Here is a 17686-nt window from a genome sequence, read left to right on the forward strand (position 1 = left end):
TGCTTCTTGACTTTCGTGCGTCTGTGGAGGTTGTGATAACTGACAGGTGATGTTGAAAAGGGGGAGGGGCAGGGGCTCGTGCACTTTCGCAGATATTTAACTTGCTCCGTTTGAGACAAGCACGTTTAGGTGCATAAAGCCCTGCATAAAGCCCGAGCCCGACGTGCCAATATTATTATTATTAACTTATTTATGCCCCTAGGGCCGGGCTTCGGGCCAATTCTCACGTCATAATTCACATGCGGGCCGGGCCTCTGGCTTTTTTTGGGTTATCCTTCTTTTTATATTTTTAGACATTAATTAAAAAAATATGAGAAGCTGACGACGACGATAGAAAAACAAACATAGAAAGACATTTCATAACCTCATAACTTTCATAATCTTATAATTACACAGTGACATATGACTGACATGACAGTCTCATGCACGCGCACACACACACAGAAGGTTTCCCATCAGCGCGACCCACGATTCACCTCATGTGCAAATAATGGAGAATATTAAGAGAAAAAAATCGCAGATGGCCAACTTAAAACGCAGCGGGAAGAGTGATAGAAGAGAGGAGGACTGGGTTAAAACCTTAGGCTACACTGTGGATGCTATTCTTTTTCTCCACGATGCTCTGTAAAAGACTGCTCTAACTTTTCGTTTCATTGGACTTTATTTTCGTTTAACTGTTGGAAACTACGGATGCTTTTCGTTTGATTGGACTTTTATTTTCGTTTAACTGTTGGAAACTACTGGAAAAAAGAATGGCCATGTTCTGTCGTGCATTTTTGAGGTAAGATAACCTGCAAGTTTATTTAATTTAATTGGTTTAGATAGGCTATTGCTCCTTTCGTTTGCGAGCGCTGGTTCGAGCAGCCTGAGCCTGCCTCAGTATTTCAAAAAAAGTTGTTTTACTCACTGTGGTTTAATAAATAATCATTTGTTAAATTAATTGTCTGTGTGATATGCTTGAAGTGTTTTATAGCCTATCTATGGATTGTAGCCAAGTAAAGTAGCCTATTAGCGTTGATTTGAGAGGCTAAATTGCTCAAACATGTTGTAGGCTATACTCGCTGTTGGTTCGGTTGCTTGGTCGTCATTTAAAAAAAAAATGCTCCAAAACATTTGTCTAAATTAACATGATAAAGAAATTAAAAGAAACATATCTAACAAAACTGACCTATTTTAATGGCTGCAAATAGGGCAGGCTGCCGCTGTGTAATAATAATAATAAAAAAAACGGACTCGAGTCGGACTCGAGCTGATAATTCTGATGAGCTGTCGGACTTGTGCTTGAGCGTCTCGGGCCAGGGCCGGGCTCGTGCTTATTCTGATGCAGTTGAAATGCGCAGAACGGTTTGAGAATGGAATGGAACCCGGCCGTGAACCCGCTGCGGAATCGTGTCGGTGGAAAAGAGGTATCTAATCATGTGATTCCGTCTTGAGTTTTTGTCGACAGACGGAGGCGGCCCGAAATTTGACGGAGGCGGCCGCCTCATAATTCTCTATGCAGGAAAAACCCTGTCATAGTTACAACGCGGACTGTTGAGCAGACGTGTCTCAAGCCTATTAGTGATCCAACGCTGCATACTCTTAAAGGTTACGTCCGTGGATCACGGCTGAACGCGTCTTCTCCACACTCACTTACAAACAAACATTTTATATCCAAGATTATATCCAAGACTTCAGTCATAAATTAGTATTAATATTGATAGCATCACTGGTAGCTTCGTTGCTAACTCACTGTCCATCTGTTAAAATGGCGAATATATCAGATGTAAGTAGTCTACCGTTTGGTGCAGGTGAGGACACATTTGAGCTGCACGCACTGCAGTCTGAGCTGGAAGCTGTTGAGAAACAGATCCACGACCTTTTATTGAGACAGGCCGAGCTGAGAGACCGGTGTTTGGCTCTTGAAACATCACGCGCCGATGCACACAAATCAGTGTTTAACGTTACTAACCCGCTGACTCCGACCGCGTCTACTCCGTGCGTTCCTCAGCATCGGTCGCAATCAGCCATGGTCTCGTTCACTCCGGCTCCAACACGCCACCACGAAGCCTGGGTGGTTCTGCAGCGGAAGACGCGAGTCAGGTTTAGACCAAGACTTTCTCCGACCCTCCCGGTTTTCGAGTTATCCACACAAAACCGCTTCTCCCCTCTACGCGAAACAGAACGCGATGCTGTGATCATCGGCGATTCCATCGTTCAGCACGTACACGCTACGTTAGGTAAAAGTAAGGTGCAAAGTCACTGCTTTCCTGGTGCTCGTGTTTCTGAAATCGCTGCTCGCGTTCCCGAGATCCTGAACGGTGACGAGCGCGTCGGAACTGTGGTCCTGCACGCGGGAGTGAACGACATCAGGCTGCGCCAGACAGAGATTCTGAAGAAAGACTTCAGGAATCTAATCGATATGGTACGCAGCACATCGCCTGAAACAACGATCATTGTGTCAGGACCGCTTCCCACGTACCGACTAGGGCATGAAAAGTTCAGCAGATTATTTGCGCTAAATGAATGGTTAATGTCATGGTGCAATGAGCAGAAACTTCTCTTTGTAAATAATTGGAATCTGTTTTGGGAGCGTCCTAGGCTTTTCCGTGCTGATGGCTTACACCCAAGCAGATTCGGAGCGGATCTTCTGTCAGATAACATCTCCAAAATGTTAGATACCCTTTGACTAGTAACCAAAAGTCCAAATCATAGTCTCTGCTGCACCAATTCAACTGATATAAATACTAGTGTATAACATTGCATAGAAACCGTGTCTATTCCTTGTTTAGTGAGATCAAATAATAAATCTACTGCAGGATCTAGGAAAAATCTAATTGTTATTAAAACAGAAAATGTTGCTATTAGTAAACAAAAACTATTTCTAAAGCTAGGTCTTCTAAACATTAGATCACTCACACCTAAGGCAGTTAATGAAATAGTCACAGATAATAGCTTCGATGTACTTTGCCTTACTGAAACCTGGCTTAAACAAAATGATTATTTCGGTATTAATGAGTCTACTCCTCCTGGATACTGTTATAAGCATGAGCCCCGTCTGATTGGTCGTGGCGGAGGTGTTGCAACCATTTATAGAGATATTCTAAATGTTACTCAGAAAACGGGTTATAAGTTTATTTCATTTGAAGTACTTGTACTAAATGTTACGCTCTTAGATGTTAGAAAAACATCCCTATTATCTCTAGCCTTGGCTACCGTATATAGACCGCCAGGGCCTTACGCTGATTTCCTAAAAGAGTTTGCAGATTTTCTCTCAGACCTATTAGTCAATGTCGATAAAGCATTAATTGTTGGAGATTTTAACATACACGTAGATAATCCAAATGATGCGTTAGGAGCTGTGTTTACAGATTTATTAAATTCATTTGGGGTCAAGCAAAACGTCACCGGACCAACACATCGTCTTAATCATACACTCGATTTAATTATATCACATGGAACCGATCCAACCGATATAGATATTATTCCACAAAGTGATGAAGTCACTGATCACTACATGGTAACTTGCATATTACGTACTGCTCTAATATGTCATGCGGCGTCGCGTTATCAACCAGGCAGAACAATCCTCCCATCCACCATAGATAATTTCTCAAATTGCTTATCTAATCTGTCTCAGCTGGCGCCTGAACCCAAACAAACAGATGAACTAGAAGAACTAACTAGCACTATGAGCACCATTCTCTCTAGAACATTGGATGTGGTTGCACCTATTAAATTAAAAAAGGTCAGAGAGAAAAATAAAGCACCATGGTACAACAATACTATGCATGTTCTAAAGAGAGAAACCCGTATTTTAGAGCGTAAATGGAAACAAACTAATTTAGAGGTCTTTAGAATTGCGTGGAAAGACAGTATGTCACGTTATAAAAAGGCCCTAAAAGCGGGCAGGGCTGAGCACCTCCGCAAACTAATAGAAAACAACCAAAACAATCCAAGGTTTTTATTTAACACCGTGGCTAGACTAACAAATAAACAGACGTCACCCGAACAAAATATCCCGTTACAGTTCAGTAGTAATGATTTCATGAACTTCTTCACTGAGAAAATAGAAAGCATCAGAACCACAATTGTAAACGTTCAATCTTAAATCGCGCCTTATAATTCAGCTTCAACTATCACCCCGCAAGAACAATTACAGTGCTTTACAACTATAGAACAAAAAGAGTTAAATAAACTTATCACTTCATCTAAAACAACAACATGTTTATTAGATCCTATACCAACTAAACTACTGAAAGAAGTGTTACCTGTAGTGGAAGAGCCTCTCCTCAATATTATTAACTCGTCTTTATCTTTAGGTCATGTTCCAAGAACATTTAAACTGGCAGTTATAAAACCTCTCATTAAGAAACCACAATTAGATCATAATAATCTAGCAAATTATAGACCCATTTCAAATCTTCCATTTATGTCTAAAATATTAGAAAAAGTGGTGTCCGCTCAACTGGGCTCTTTCTTGCAACAAAATGATATCTATGAAAAGTTTCAGTCTGGATTCAGACCGCATCATAGCACTGAAACTGCGCTCGTTAAAATCACAAATGATTTACTTTTAGCTTCTGACCAAGGCTGTATCTCAATACTAGTTTTACTTGATCTTAGTGCTGCGTTCGATACTATAGATCATACATTACTCTTAGATCGACTAGAAAATTATACTGGTGTTCAAGGACAAGCACTAAGCTGGTTCAAATCATACCTATCTGACCGCTACCATTTTGTCTATTTAAATGGAGAAAAATCGATCATAACTCCAGTAAACTATGGAGTGCCGCAGGGATCTGTATTAGGCCCTCTGTTATTTTCAATATATATGATGCCACTTGGAAATATTATAAGGAAACATGGAATTAGTTTCCATTGTTATGCTGATGACACTCAAATATATATTTCATCACGGCCGGATGAAAACGCTAAATTTTCCAAATTGACAGAGTGTGTTAAAGATATAAAAGATTGGATGACGCGTAATTTTCTTTTATTAAATCCAGACAAGACAGAGGTAATACTTATCGGTTAAAAAAACCGCCCACAAAACATCGCACAATACAACTTTAACATCATAGGATGTCCTGTTACTTTATCATCTACAGTAAAGGACCTGGGTGTTATACTCGATTGCAACCTGTCTTTTGAAAATCATATTTCATATGTTACAAAAACAGCCTTTTTCCACCTTAGAAACATTGCTAAGCTACGTAATATGCTATCAGTTTCTGATGCAGAAAAGTTAGTTCATGCATTCATGACCTCGAGACTGGATTACTGTAATGCTTTATTAGCTGGTTGTCCTGCATCCTCAATAAACAAGCTACAGTTAGTCCAAAATGCCGCCGCTAGAGTTCTTACGAGATCAAGAAAATATGATCATATAACCAGGGATGCACATAAGTGGTGCGCAGGTGCGCATGCGCTACCCAATTAAACAATGCGTACCAGATGAATTGCCGCAACCCTCATTTGCGTACCTAAGATTTGGGGATAGATAGGTGCGCAATCTGTGTTGTTGGATAGGCCTCAGAGCTAGAGATGCACGGATGGGCTATTTCATCCGCAACCGCATCGCAAAACTCATCATCCGTCCGCCATCCATCCGCACCAACGTTTTTGACCAGCCGCGAGACTAGAAAACTCTCTTACCTCAGAATATCAGCAGTGAACTCCGTCTCCGATCGGCGCACATGGACAAAAATAAATAAATTATTTAAATAAATAAATAGCCTAAATTAAACGAACTTCGGCAAACCTGACTGTACAATATTTTCATTGTAGCCTAATAGAAAACGCATTTTGGCACATCATTTAGGATTTTTCGTTGGTGCGCCATCAGCTCGCCTATGCCTACAAAAGACAGATGAAATTTAATATTAATAATTGATCCATGTCGGTATACACAGCCTAATATTTTACACTTAGGCTATAATTAAAAAAATTGCCTAAACAATCAAGATAGCCTATTTACTTTTTTTATTTATTAAAACCAGGAATGTGGTTAATGAAACATGGATTAAAATTAAGATACAATTAATACAAAACGAAATTCGCTTTAAAGAAATGCTTTGTGCTTTCTGTTTGAGGTCTCTGTGAAAGTTTGAAAGTCTTTTAGTGCCGCGGCGCTTTCAGAGGTCTCGTCCGTAATGGAGAACTGTCACTCACGTAAGATTGTTTTTTCCTCTTAAATGACAAAATACTTTAAAAAAAAAGACAAACCATCAATAAAAAAAAAAAAAAAATATATATATATATATATATATTAGGGGTGGCACGGTACATGAAAAAACATCCGAACCGTTCGGTTCGCTTGTCTCGGTTCGGTGCGTGTGTGCGTCGCGCGGTTCGCACGGTTCGACGCATGCGCAATGTAGCCTTGTGCCCGTGCTACTGCTAATACAATGCTAAATCATAAATCAGACAAATGTAGAATAACATTACAATGTCCAGCAATCGATTTAAATAGTACACTGGGTTTACTTAGACATTTAATGAGATCAACTCCACTAGGCTATATGTTGTTTTTTTCACGTGAATAAATAGGCTACATAGATCGACTGTTCCACGTACCGGTATGTACTTTAATGGTCCAGTGGCAGAACTTGCCAAGCGTGTCAAAGGTTCTGAGTTCTAATCTGCACTCGTATATATTTTTCTTTTTCATCAAAACCGATTATGTTTATCAGCGGTTGTATATCAAGCAGGGACAGATTTGTATGAATTTTGTTTTGTGATTTCATCGGAACGAATAGAGTAGCCTAGAGTCTCCTCAACGGACTGAAGCGCGCGTCTGAGTGAAGAATGTGCGGCCGCTGCGGTGTGTGCGCGAGCCACGAGAACACTGTATCAGCGCCACTGATCGCAACGGCAACGAGCACTTTGATCACTTGATTAAAAAAAACACATTTCAGCGCTAGATTGCTTCTTATTTAACAAACGAACGAAACGAATACTTTGATAGTTAACTGGAAATGTTTTATTTATTTGTATTGGTACATCCGTGCTGGGACATAATATCAACCCTGGCAAAAAGTGGTGACAAATAACTGTCCGACACAGCCCACGGGAAATGAGAAGCTGCGTTTTGCAAACACACCCCATTTATGAAATAAATAAATTAATAATTAGATAATTCAGCTATATATCATATATGCTGAAGTAAATTTTTGGAGTGTTAAAGATTAAAAGAAAAAACAACAACAAGAACCGTACAGAACCGAAAACCGTGACCCTAAAACCGTGATACGAACCGAACCGTGGGTTTTGTGAACCGTGCCACCCCTAATATATATATAAAGGATGGATTTATTGCGTTTTGGGGGAAAAAATGGATGGATGACCTTCTATTGCCTTTGTTTTTAATTCTCCTTTTTTGAGTTTGTCACGTAAAGTTACCTCCTTCGCCGGCGTTGCCATCTCTGATAATAACAAGCAGTCGACTAGGCCATATTAGCCTACTGCCTGATAAAAATTTGACTATTTTAAAGTGTGCTTTTTTTTTTTTTTTTTTTTTTTTTTTTTTTTTTTTTTTGATGTAGGTATAGTCAGATAATAACAATATTTAACAATAGTCTATGTTATGCATCCCTCTTATTTGTTTCTCCCGTGAGGTGGGTTAAGGAAAAAATGCATTTGAAAATGTGAGGACCAAGCAACAACCCCAGGTTCTCCCCTGAGAACAAGACCAAAAATGTTATGTGCACCCCTGCATATAACACCGATTTTATCATCACTGCATTGGTTACCTATAAAGTTCCGTATTAATTACAAGGTATTGCTACTGACTTATAAAGCCCTAAACGGCTTAGCTCCCGTCTATTTAACGGATCTTCTATCGCCCTATAATCCATCGCCCTCTTTAACCCTCTGAGGTCGAGAAACGCGCCGACGCGTTTTGCTGGATTTTTTTCACATAGCAGCAACATAAACTTAAATTACTCCGTCATTTATGGTTATACAGAAAAAAGAAATATAAAAAAATAATCTGTGATATTTCTACTTTTGTATGTGTCCACTTACAATCAAATCAAAACATTGTGCTTTTGTAAAATAAAGAAAATAAACAGGGTGTGCGTTCTGCCTCTCTGTCGCGGTGAACTTTTTTTTCTTGAGCACGTCTATAAACTGAAACAAAACTCAGCGAATACTTCTCACACATTTATGAGCCATACACCTTTATACACATTTAAGTGTGTACTTTTAAATGATCGGATTCAAACTGAAAACAAATATTCTCTGTTTAAGTAATTTGTATAAAACCAACAGGATGTCCAGTATCTCAAACGCTTGCTAATGACTTTTTAATTCGACACGCCCACTCGCGCAAAAGTGATTCACATGCAAATCTCCACATGGGACGCGAACGCCCTCGTTACCTCAAACACAAAAGTCAAGTCAAGTCATCTTCATTTATATAGCGCTTTTAACAATGTAGATTGTCTCAAAGCAGCTTTACAGAGATAAGCGTATAATTTAAGGTAACAGAGATTGTTTCGGCTTTACAGCAGAGTTAAGTTATTTCCATCTAAAGTTAGTTTTAATTGATTTGCTTCCGTCGCAACGATCATTTGTTATTAAATTAGGGGCCGCTAAGACGACACCATTCCCTCTACACAGACTTTAAACGCGAACTTGTGAGAAACGCTGATGGCGTTCACATGCGCATTTAGAATGGGTTCTATAGTTATGTGCGTTTGAATATACGCAGGTTTGGAATTCCCTACAAGCCAAGCCTAAACAAAATACTTGTCTTTCCTTATAAATTTTGATAAGGAATTTTATTTTATTTGTTGCTTTGGGGTAGGACCGCGAGACGAATTTTCCCGACAACGCCTTATCTGTAGAGTGGTAGTGGGATCCTCCATAGGGAGAGAATAGTTGGCACTTCAGCACTGCGTTGTCATCGGTCCAGGCGAAGGTCCTTCGTCAGATCTGGATACGGCCTGGATCCGGCAGGCTGCAGGAAAAACCTCGGGATAAACACAGACACTAAAATTAGCGTAGATGCCATTCTTCTCATGATGTAACGAGTACATCAGGATTTTTGGGAAGTGTTCCCGGTTCCGGCTGACCTACTATATGCAGCCTAACATTAAATTATAGAAGTCTATAATGTATTATGTGAAAGCTAGGTCAAAGAGATGTGTCTTTAATCTGGCTTTGAACTGACAGAGTGTGTCTGCTTCCCGGACAATGGTAGGAAGACTGTTCCAGAGTTTTGGTGCTAAATAGGAAAAGGATCTACCGCCAGCAGTCGATTTTGATATTCTAGGTATTAGTAACTGGCCGGAATTTTGAGATCGTAATAGACGTGACGAACTATAATGCGTTAAGAGCTCGCTCAAGTACTGCGGAGCTAAACCATTCAGTGCTTTGTAAGTAATCAGCAATATTTTAAAATTGATGCGATGTTTAATAGGGAGCCAATGCAGTTTTGACAGAACCGGGCTAATATGGTCATACTTCCTGGTTCTGGTAAGAACTCGAGCTGCTGCGTTTTGAACTAGCTGTAGTTTGTTTATTAAGCGTGCAGGGCAACCACCCAGTAGAGCATTACAATAATCTAGCCTTGAGGTCATGAACGCATGAACTAATTGTTCCGCATTTGTCAATGAGAGCATATGGCGTAATTTAGATATATTTTTAAGATGGAAAAATGCAGTTTTACAGATACTAGACACGTGACTTTCAAATGAAAGATTGGTATCAAAGAGCACACCCAGGTTCCTAACCGACGACGAAGACTTAACAGAGCAGCCATCAAGTGTTAGACAGTATTCTAGATTATTACGTGAGGAAGTTTTTTGTCCAATAATTAGAAACTCTGTTTTTTCAGAATTTAGAAGTAGGAAATTACAAGTCATCCAATTTTTTATATCATCTATGCATTCCGTTAATTTTGTGAATTGATAAGTTTCGTTAGGTTTTGAAGAAATATAGAGCTGAGTATCATCGGCATAACAGTGAAAGCTAATGCCATGTTTCCTAATGATATCTCCTAAGGGTTTCTAAGACGTGTTTTGTGTGACAAAGCCATATGCGAAAAGGCGTGATCATCTCATGAATCAAACAAAACACCAAAACACTTCACAAGTCTCTGCTTTTCGTCGAGTTTGGAAGATACGTCTGAGCTTACATTGGATTTACCCCCAGAAGAAGAAGAACGCGATTTGAAGACAAGAAAGATGTAAGGTAAGAAATTCTTACTTATTAGTTTATGGTATTGTTGCATAAACTTCACATTGCAGTTGAACTGTTGCTAGATACTGTATATGGTGAATATTATACTATTTAGACCCGTGTTTCCTGATAAATACTGTTTGTGGATATCTGCTCAAACATAGATATGTATAACCATAATGTTTAATATTTTGGAGCGCGATGGCGTTTGAATGTATCATATTTTGGAGCGCGCTGTGGGTTTGAGTATCATATTTTGGAGCGTGCTGTGGGTTTTAATGTATCATATTTTGGAGCGCGATTGCGTTTGAAAGGAAAAATGCACCAAACATTAGGCTTTATGTTTTTACTATTATCTCATTTCATATCATCATAACGAATGGAAACATTTGAAGTAACATATGATAATCAATATATTTTTCTCTAGCGTAGTTGTTCTTGAAATCTTTTGGAAGATTTCATTTATTGTTATTATTATTTTATGCAGCACTGCGTAGCCTATGCCTACAAGGCACAACAAACCTGGTGTTCATTATATATTGTTGGAAACGTGTGTGTGTGTGTGTGTGTATTCTGTGAATTTTAAAAAGAAATTTTAACCAGAAAAATCTAAAATCTATTCCCAAAATCGTGCAGCCCTATAGTTTCTCTTGATATCATTATGTTCACAGTTTTTTCTTTTTTTTTTTTCTTTCAGGGACCAGATGCAACTGAGTCCTGCTGACTTCAACATTCACATGAGTCTCTGTACATGAACATGGTAAAGTGAAAATCAAACACCTTGGAAATTAAAGGTATGTACAATGTTTTTAGGAATGGCACAAAGGTCTCTGTCTTTGGATCATTGTTTTCAATGTGCTCTTTTGTCATTTGTATTTTTGGATTGTGTTGTGCTGTAAATAAATCCAAACAATCTAAAAGCCATTCTTTTTTAAATCTCCTCATTCTTTGTGCAAGGTTGCTCTGAATGACAGGGCCTGATCGCTCCTAATAGGGCAGTTAGGGGAGTGTCTTTGTCTTTCTCAGGTGTTAAAACCTTACATATTCATGAGATGATCACGCCTTTTCGCATATGGCTTTGTCACACAAAACACGTCTTAGAAATTTTAAATCAATATATTGTCTTATCTGAATGAGCAGTCAGGGTGATTTTCACATAGTTTTGGAGCAAATATTCTAGGCTATGTCATACAATTTTCAAAAGTCTTGTGAAGAAATAATCAGTATGGGTTTCATGGCCTTATTTCAGTGAGAATTTTTTTTTGTATTTTCACAAACCACGCATAAATGTCATTATCTCAAAACTACAAACTTTTACATACATGCTGCTGATATATTATTGTAGCAGAGTTTGTGCTGAATACAGTGTAATCAGACTTTAGCCATGAAAATGTCACTAGTAACAGAAAAAAACACAAATGTCAGAGCATGTCAGAACACCTCCATGGCCCAGAAAACAGCTCAGACCTCAGAGGGTTAAGATCACTAAATTCAAGGCTTTTGGTCATACCTAGGATATCCAGAACCACCAAAGGAGGGAGAGCATTTTCACATTTGGCTCCAAAACTCTGGAATAGTCTTCCTGATACTGTTCGTTGCTCAGACTCGCTCTCCCAGTTTAAAACTAGATTAAAGTCTCATCTCTTCAGCCAGGCATTCATATAATCCTACAGTTCAAACTACAATCCGTCCTCTGGCTCATAAATGCCAGAGGAGAACTGGCCCCCGACTGAGCCTGGGTTCTCCCAAGGTTTTTTTTTTCTCCATTAGGTCACCTGATGGAGTTTTAGGACACCATTAGGTCACTTGATGGAGTTTTTCGGTTCCTTGCCACTGTTGCCTTTGGCTTGCTCTGTTGGGGATATTTTGGGGATATTTCATTTAATTTTATCAATCAATAAATTCCTCTTGAAACAAACTTTGTTGTATTATTTTAATTTAATACTGTGAAGCTGCTTTGATACAATCTGTATTGTGAAAAGCGCTATACAAATCAACTTGACTTGACTTGACATGTATGCTGTATCCTGCTGTGGCGTGGTGTTGCTCAAGAGTAAGGTAAATAAAACACCTGTAATGATGGACATTGCTGAGGGGAAATGTTCTCTGGCCTTATGTTCAGCCGGACTCAGACCCAGAATCGGCGACGACAGGAGACAAACAACCACATCCTTACTTTCGGCGTTATTGTAAGATTATTATAATTACCATTACATCAATGCTGCACACAGATTTAACTTTAACACTAATTTAAACTGTCTGTAAACAAACTCAGACTTTTTTTGTCAAATTCGATTTAAATCTCTAAAATATGTACGTTAATAGCTAGTTATACACTGATTTTGAAACACTTAAAGTCCCACTCCGATCATATTTTGAGCTATTTTTAAACATTCTCAGTGGTCTTTAAATGATGATTATGCCGTTTTTAGCCAAAATCACAAAACCTGTGCCGTTTTCTGGGACTTCGCTTCAGCAGAGCGGCAGTAGCTCATTAGCAATTTGCCTCTGCGTTGTGGGCGGAGCCGTTGGCTGAAGCGAGATACATAGGCAGCAACAGCCTCTTTCTGTCTTTCTTTCTTTCTGTCAACACAGAAAACATTTCATCACTGGATAGTTTTTTTCGTTTAATTAAAGTGTTGTTTTATGTCAGCTGAATGTCCGGAATGCTTTTCAGAGAAGATAAGGCAACTTATTTAGCACAATTGAACCAGCGGCAATTCAGAAAAAGAAAAAAAAAATCTCAGAATGCTCCACATGAAACTTTGGTCTTCCGACCTTTTACCGCCGTGTCGATTTATTCTGATTAATATGTGCGAGGGAGAGAGAGCAAGACAGCGCTTAGTTTGGAGACGGTGAGGTCTTGTTTACATTTTCGCCTGGCTCCGAAGACAGAGAGTGCGCGCGCGTGCGTCCGGGTCTCTCTCTTTGCTCGTTCTTTCAGTTATAAACGTCCTGTCACAAGCGCAGCAGTTCATCTACATTACTCACCGATCAAATAAGACTTTGGCGGGACAAAAATTCACTTTGGTGGGCGCTAAAACAAGTTCAATGCAGGAAAATTCATGCGTGAATTTAACTGAGTAGTACATGACCTTGCACTCGCACAAATGCGACCACATAAAATTTTAACTCGCACATTCTCAAAAAATGGTAGCAGTCTGGAACCCTGGAACGTAACGTTAATCCATTCATCTCTCACAGCAACGTGTTTTGGTAAAGCATGAAAGCTAATACCAATATCTCTCCTCTTAGCATTGCAACCCGGGCGGGGCGGAGGGGAGTATGAGCTTGTGGCCCCGCCCAGTGGAGTTACTACGTCACAACTCCAGTCTATTTTAGCCGGCATTTTAGCGTCTGCTACTGATTCACAGCCATTTGAATGCAGAAATACTCAGAAATACAACTTTGAGCTTATTTTTCTCAAGATATGTCCTCTAGCATAAGAAAAATGCCACAAGAACATGTTAACACCTAGAAAAACATGATTTTCATCGGAGTGGGTCTTTAACTGCTTTATAATGTAACGTTAGCAGACAGACACTGTATGCAGTAAGCTATGTAACTATTGCTTTCCCACTGATACAGTAAGTTGATGTGCTACAATTTCTTTTACAATGTTACTTTTTTTCTGTAAAAGGTGTACTTGTGGTAAATGTGCAAAGATGCCCACATAACATGAGAACATATGCTGCAATTGACGCCCAAGGTAAACTTGTAAAACTATGAACTGTAGGGACTGCTGCATCTTTGAGGAGTAGCTTCTTTGAAAAAACGACATTGAACTGTGCCTGATTGACGAAGTAGTCACTTGTGAACTGTGCAGAACAGACGGTTAAGGTCGAACTAAATTGCTGTTGCGTTTCTGAATAAATAAACATTAGCCACTGTTCTCTTATAATAATGTTGTTTGGAAGCCTGTGCAATGATGTAGTTTCCTGACGGTGGGCAGTGCTCGGGGTGGAGACTGAAGGCGGTGACTGAGTAGTTCTGACGTCACATTTATACGGAAGTCACAACAGCTTGTGAAAAGGCACAGCTACTTTATGCAGGCTGTGTGCATTTGTCTGTGGATTGACTGTTTTGAAACTTAAATGGCAGTTTCATAGCCCCTAGACCTCTGTTATCTTGAAAAAAGCCAGGAAATTTCAGTTTTGACAATATGGGACCTTTAAGTGCTTAACTCCATTAATCTAAATGTGTAGGCTATATCAGATGTAAAACATAGTGTAAATCATTATTTTATTAACTGTTATTGTGAACATGCACTGTATTTAGGATTGGGACACATAATGAGGATTTGAAGTGGTTTTCCTTCATGTCTCCAAAATGTGCATATGCGTATAGGTGCACACATTCTCCCGTCAAGACAGGTGGAAGAAAATGACAGTTCTAGTAGTAGAAGTCACGGAATCAATTCTCAAGTTGTTTATATCTCAATTCTTAGAAGAAAAATCTGAATGGATATTCTGCCTTTTCCTCAGAATTGCAAGTTTATATCCAGCAATTATGACTTTTTTTCTCTGAATTGTGATGTAAACTTTCAATAGCGAGAAAGTCAGAATTGTGAGATAAAAAATGTATATGTTTAAATATTATTTAATAATGTTACTGTAGGGCTAAAATGCCCCCTATGAACTGCATATGTGAATATTATGTAATAATATTTGTAAGTCGCTTTGGACAAAAGCGTCCGTATAATCCGTATAAATAGACAAAAGTGTCTGCTAAATTATTAAATGTAAATTCTGACTTTTTCCACAATTGCAAGTTTATATCTTATTATATCAATTCTGAGAAAAAAGTCAGAATTGCGGGATATGAACTCACAATTCTAGGAAAAAGGGCAGAATATCGAGATTATATCTAGCAATTCTGATTTTTCTTCTCAGAGTTGCGAGAATGGCTTCCAGGGTTGGAACGGTACACAGAAGTGACGGTTCGGTTCATACCTCGGTTCAGACATCACGGTTCGGTACGAGTTCGGTACAATGGAGGGAAAAGCAAAACAAAAATGTAGAAGGCAATTTTTTTTTATTGTGCATGTCTCAGGCTGTACCACCAAGGGAAAATAAATGTCTTAAGCCTTGTATTTTTTAAATAAGTTTTATTAATAAAGGCATATAACCAGTTTGTAGTGCATTGACAATAGTTTTATATAATTAGTATATTAATTAAATTAATAAAAAGACAAAAAGACCTTGAGATATGTTTGGTAATTGTACCTGAATGACTTTAAAATTAATTTGCTATATTTTAGATCTATATATTTGTTTTCCTTAAAATTTTAATTAACACTAACTTTATTCTCATCTGAATTATAAATAATTTATTTCTGTATAAAATAATACTACTATTAAAAACATTTTAGTTTTTAATCAATGTAGAATGTGTAATTTAAAAATAAACAGATTAGTCCTCTGTTTGAGGACAAGAAATGAAAACCAATGCAATATGATGAATGTCCAAAAGATGGCACCCACAGACTGCGTAGTTTTAAATGGGGTTGGATAAATATGTTTTGCTTTTAAACAGTGTGTGCGTGTGTGTGTGTGTGTGTGTGTGTGTGTGTGTGTGTGTGTGAGTGAGTGAGTGATTTTGGTTGGGTGACAGTTGTAGGTTACAGTTTGACAAAAGCACAATGTTGTGTTTTATTGCGAGTGTACACAAATATAAGTAAACACTTTGCAGTCTGAATGATGTCCTGTATGAACAAAATGACGGAATATGTTTTTATGTTTCCACTGTTCGATCGCGCCCGTGCCCCCCCCCTCTCTCTCTCTCACACACACACACACACAACATATTCCAGCGTTGCAATCTTGACATCGCAGCCTGTTCATTATAGCCACGGAGCTTCAGAACTAAGGCGGAGCTACAGATTAGGTGTCCCTAAAGAACCCACGTATCTAACAGTAGTTCCGCATTACATTAATTTGCAAGCGAGTTTTATTTATTTTTATACTGTGTATTCTTTGCTTTTGGTCTAAATGGTCCATTTTACTATTGTTGAAGAGACAATATGTCTAATGTTGTTTTTTTTCTCCACAGGTCTCCATGTCCAAGAACAGCACTTTTTGAGATTAAAGCTAAAAAACTCTGAAACATTTCTATGGAGTTTTAAATAGTAATACAGGAAGTAACTGTAAATGTCACACAGGTGCCAATGTGCTCTTTATAGACAATCACAACCAGCAAAAGGAATAAGAATTTTAGTGTTTTTTGTTTGTTTTTTCTGTTTAAATTTTTACTCTGATAATGGTAGTTGTGTTTGATTATTTCAAGTAATGCAGGAATTCTCAACCAATTATGCTTTTTTTTAAAAAGACTTGTATAATAGACTTATGTGTCTTAAAATATAGTCCGATTCTTAATTGTAATAATCACTTATGTAATTCACAATTGTGTGTACTGTATGTGGACTAAAACTGGAATGTTATTTAATGTCCTTTAAAGTGAAGCATGTTCAGCAAATATATCAGTCTCATAGGGACATGTGTGTTGTGGTAAACATTACAAGTGACATGTTCACTAGAGTTAAAATAAACATTGGGTGGACATGGTGAGACATTATTTTGTTGTTTGCACCACACCAATCAATAAGGAAATGTCAGACTGACTGGGGTCATTAGTAACTCAACCAAAGTAATTCAACCTAAGCATGGAATTCTCTTTACTCGAATAAAAATTAAGTTATTTATTTCTCTTAGTTGCCATAATTACAATTTGCTACACACCCCTCTGCTCTTTTGTCATACCATCACCAGAGGGCACCACAGTACTGACTTACCATCTAATGACTGCTGTTCAAACTATGGAGAGTAATTCACAAACTATGGAGAGTAATTCACAGCTGTAATTTGAGGAAAAAGAATAGCATTTGTATGATTTAGGCCAAATAAAAGCATGCTGTTGTCTGTTGACAAAATAAAGAGGAAGCTGTGATAATATCCTTATCTGATTACTATTCCCAATGACTATTCCACTATTTCCTATTATCACTGTAAAGCCGATTTGGAACAATCTACATTGTTAAAAGCGCTATATAAATGAAGATGACTTGACTTGACCCAACACTATTTGTAAATTCCTCAAAGTGCGCTATTACAGGTAGGTTAAAGCTGCATAGAATTAGATTAAGACACTCAACTGATCTAGATAATAGCAGCTTGTGAGTCATTTTGAACTGAATACTAAGATGAATCCAGAGTGTTTATGCCCTCAAGCATTAACTTAAAACATTTTTTTATAATAATTCTTCAAGTCAGTTGGCACACACTAAGAAGCCCCGTGGAAACAGAGGTCAGCTGACAAGTCTGAATACTGTTTAAGCTGAAACACAGGTCATCCCATAAGCTTTTAACTCTGGATCTACCCAGGAAGTTGGGGAGTAGTTTTGCAGGAACTTCAGGAAGCACCACGCAAGAATCGTGTAAATTCTGAGATTGACCAGACCTTTTTATTCTGTAAAGGTCATACCATTTATCAACCTCCTATTTCCAAGGGTGTTGGC

At 38.3% G+C, this 17686-nt stretch overlaps 1 protein-coding gene across 1 annotated transcript in view; it reads left to right on the plus strand.

Annotated features, from left to right (window-relative positions):
- LOC309488525 (bcl-2-like protein 15) overlaps positions 1 to 16736 on the plus strand; it is a 49583-nt gene extending 32847 nt beyond the window's left edge. The window contains exon 4 of the mRNA XM_082156803.1: positions 16225 to 16736. Coding sequence (XP_082012929.1) covers positions 16225 to 16254 — 30 coding nt within the window. The 3' untranslated portion in view covers positions 16255 to 16736. The remainder of the gene's footprint in view (positions 1 to 16224) is intronic.
- Positions 16737 to 17686: the final 950 nt, after the last annotated feature.

This window comes from Leuciscus leuciscus (genome assembly GCF_965113295.1).
Source record: "Leuciscus leuciscus genome assembly, chromosome: 23".
NCBI lineage: Eukaryota > Metazoa > Chordata > Actinopteri > Cypriniformes > Leuciscidae > Leuciscus > Leuciscus leuciscus.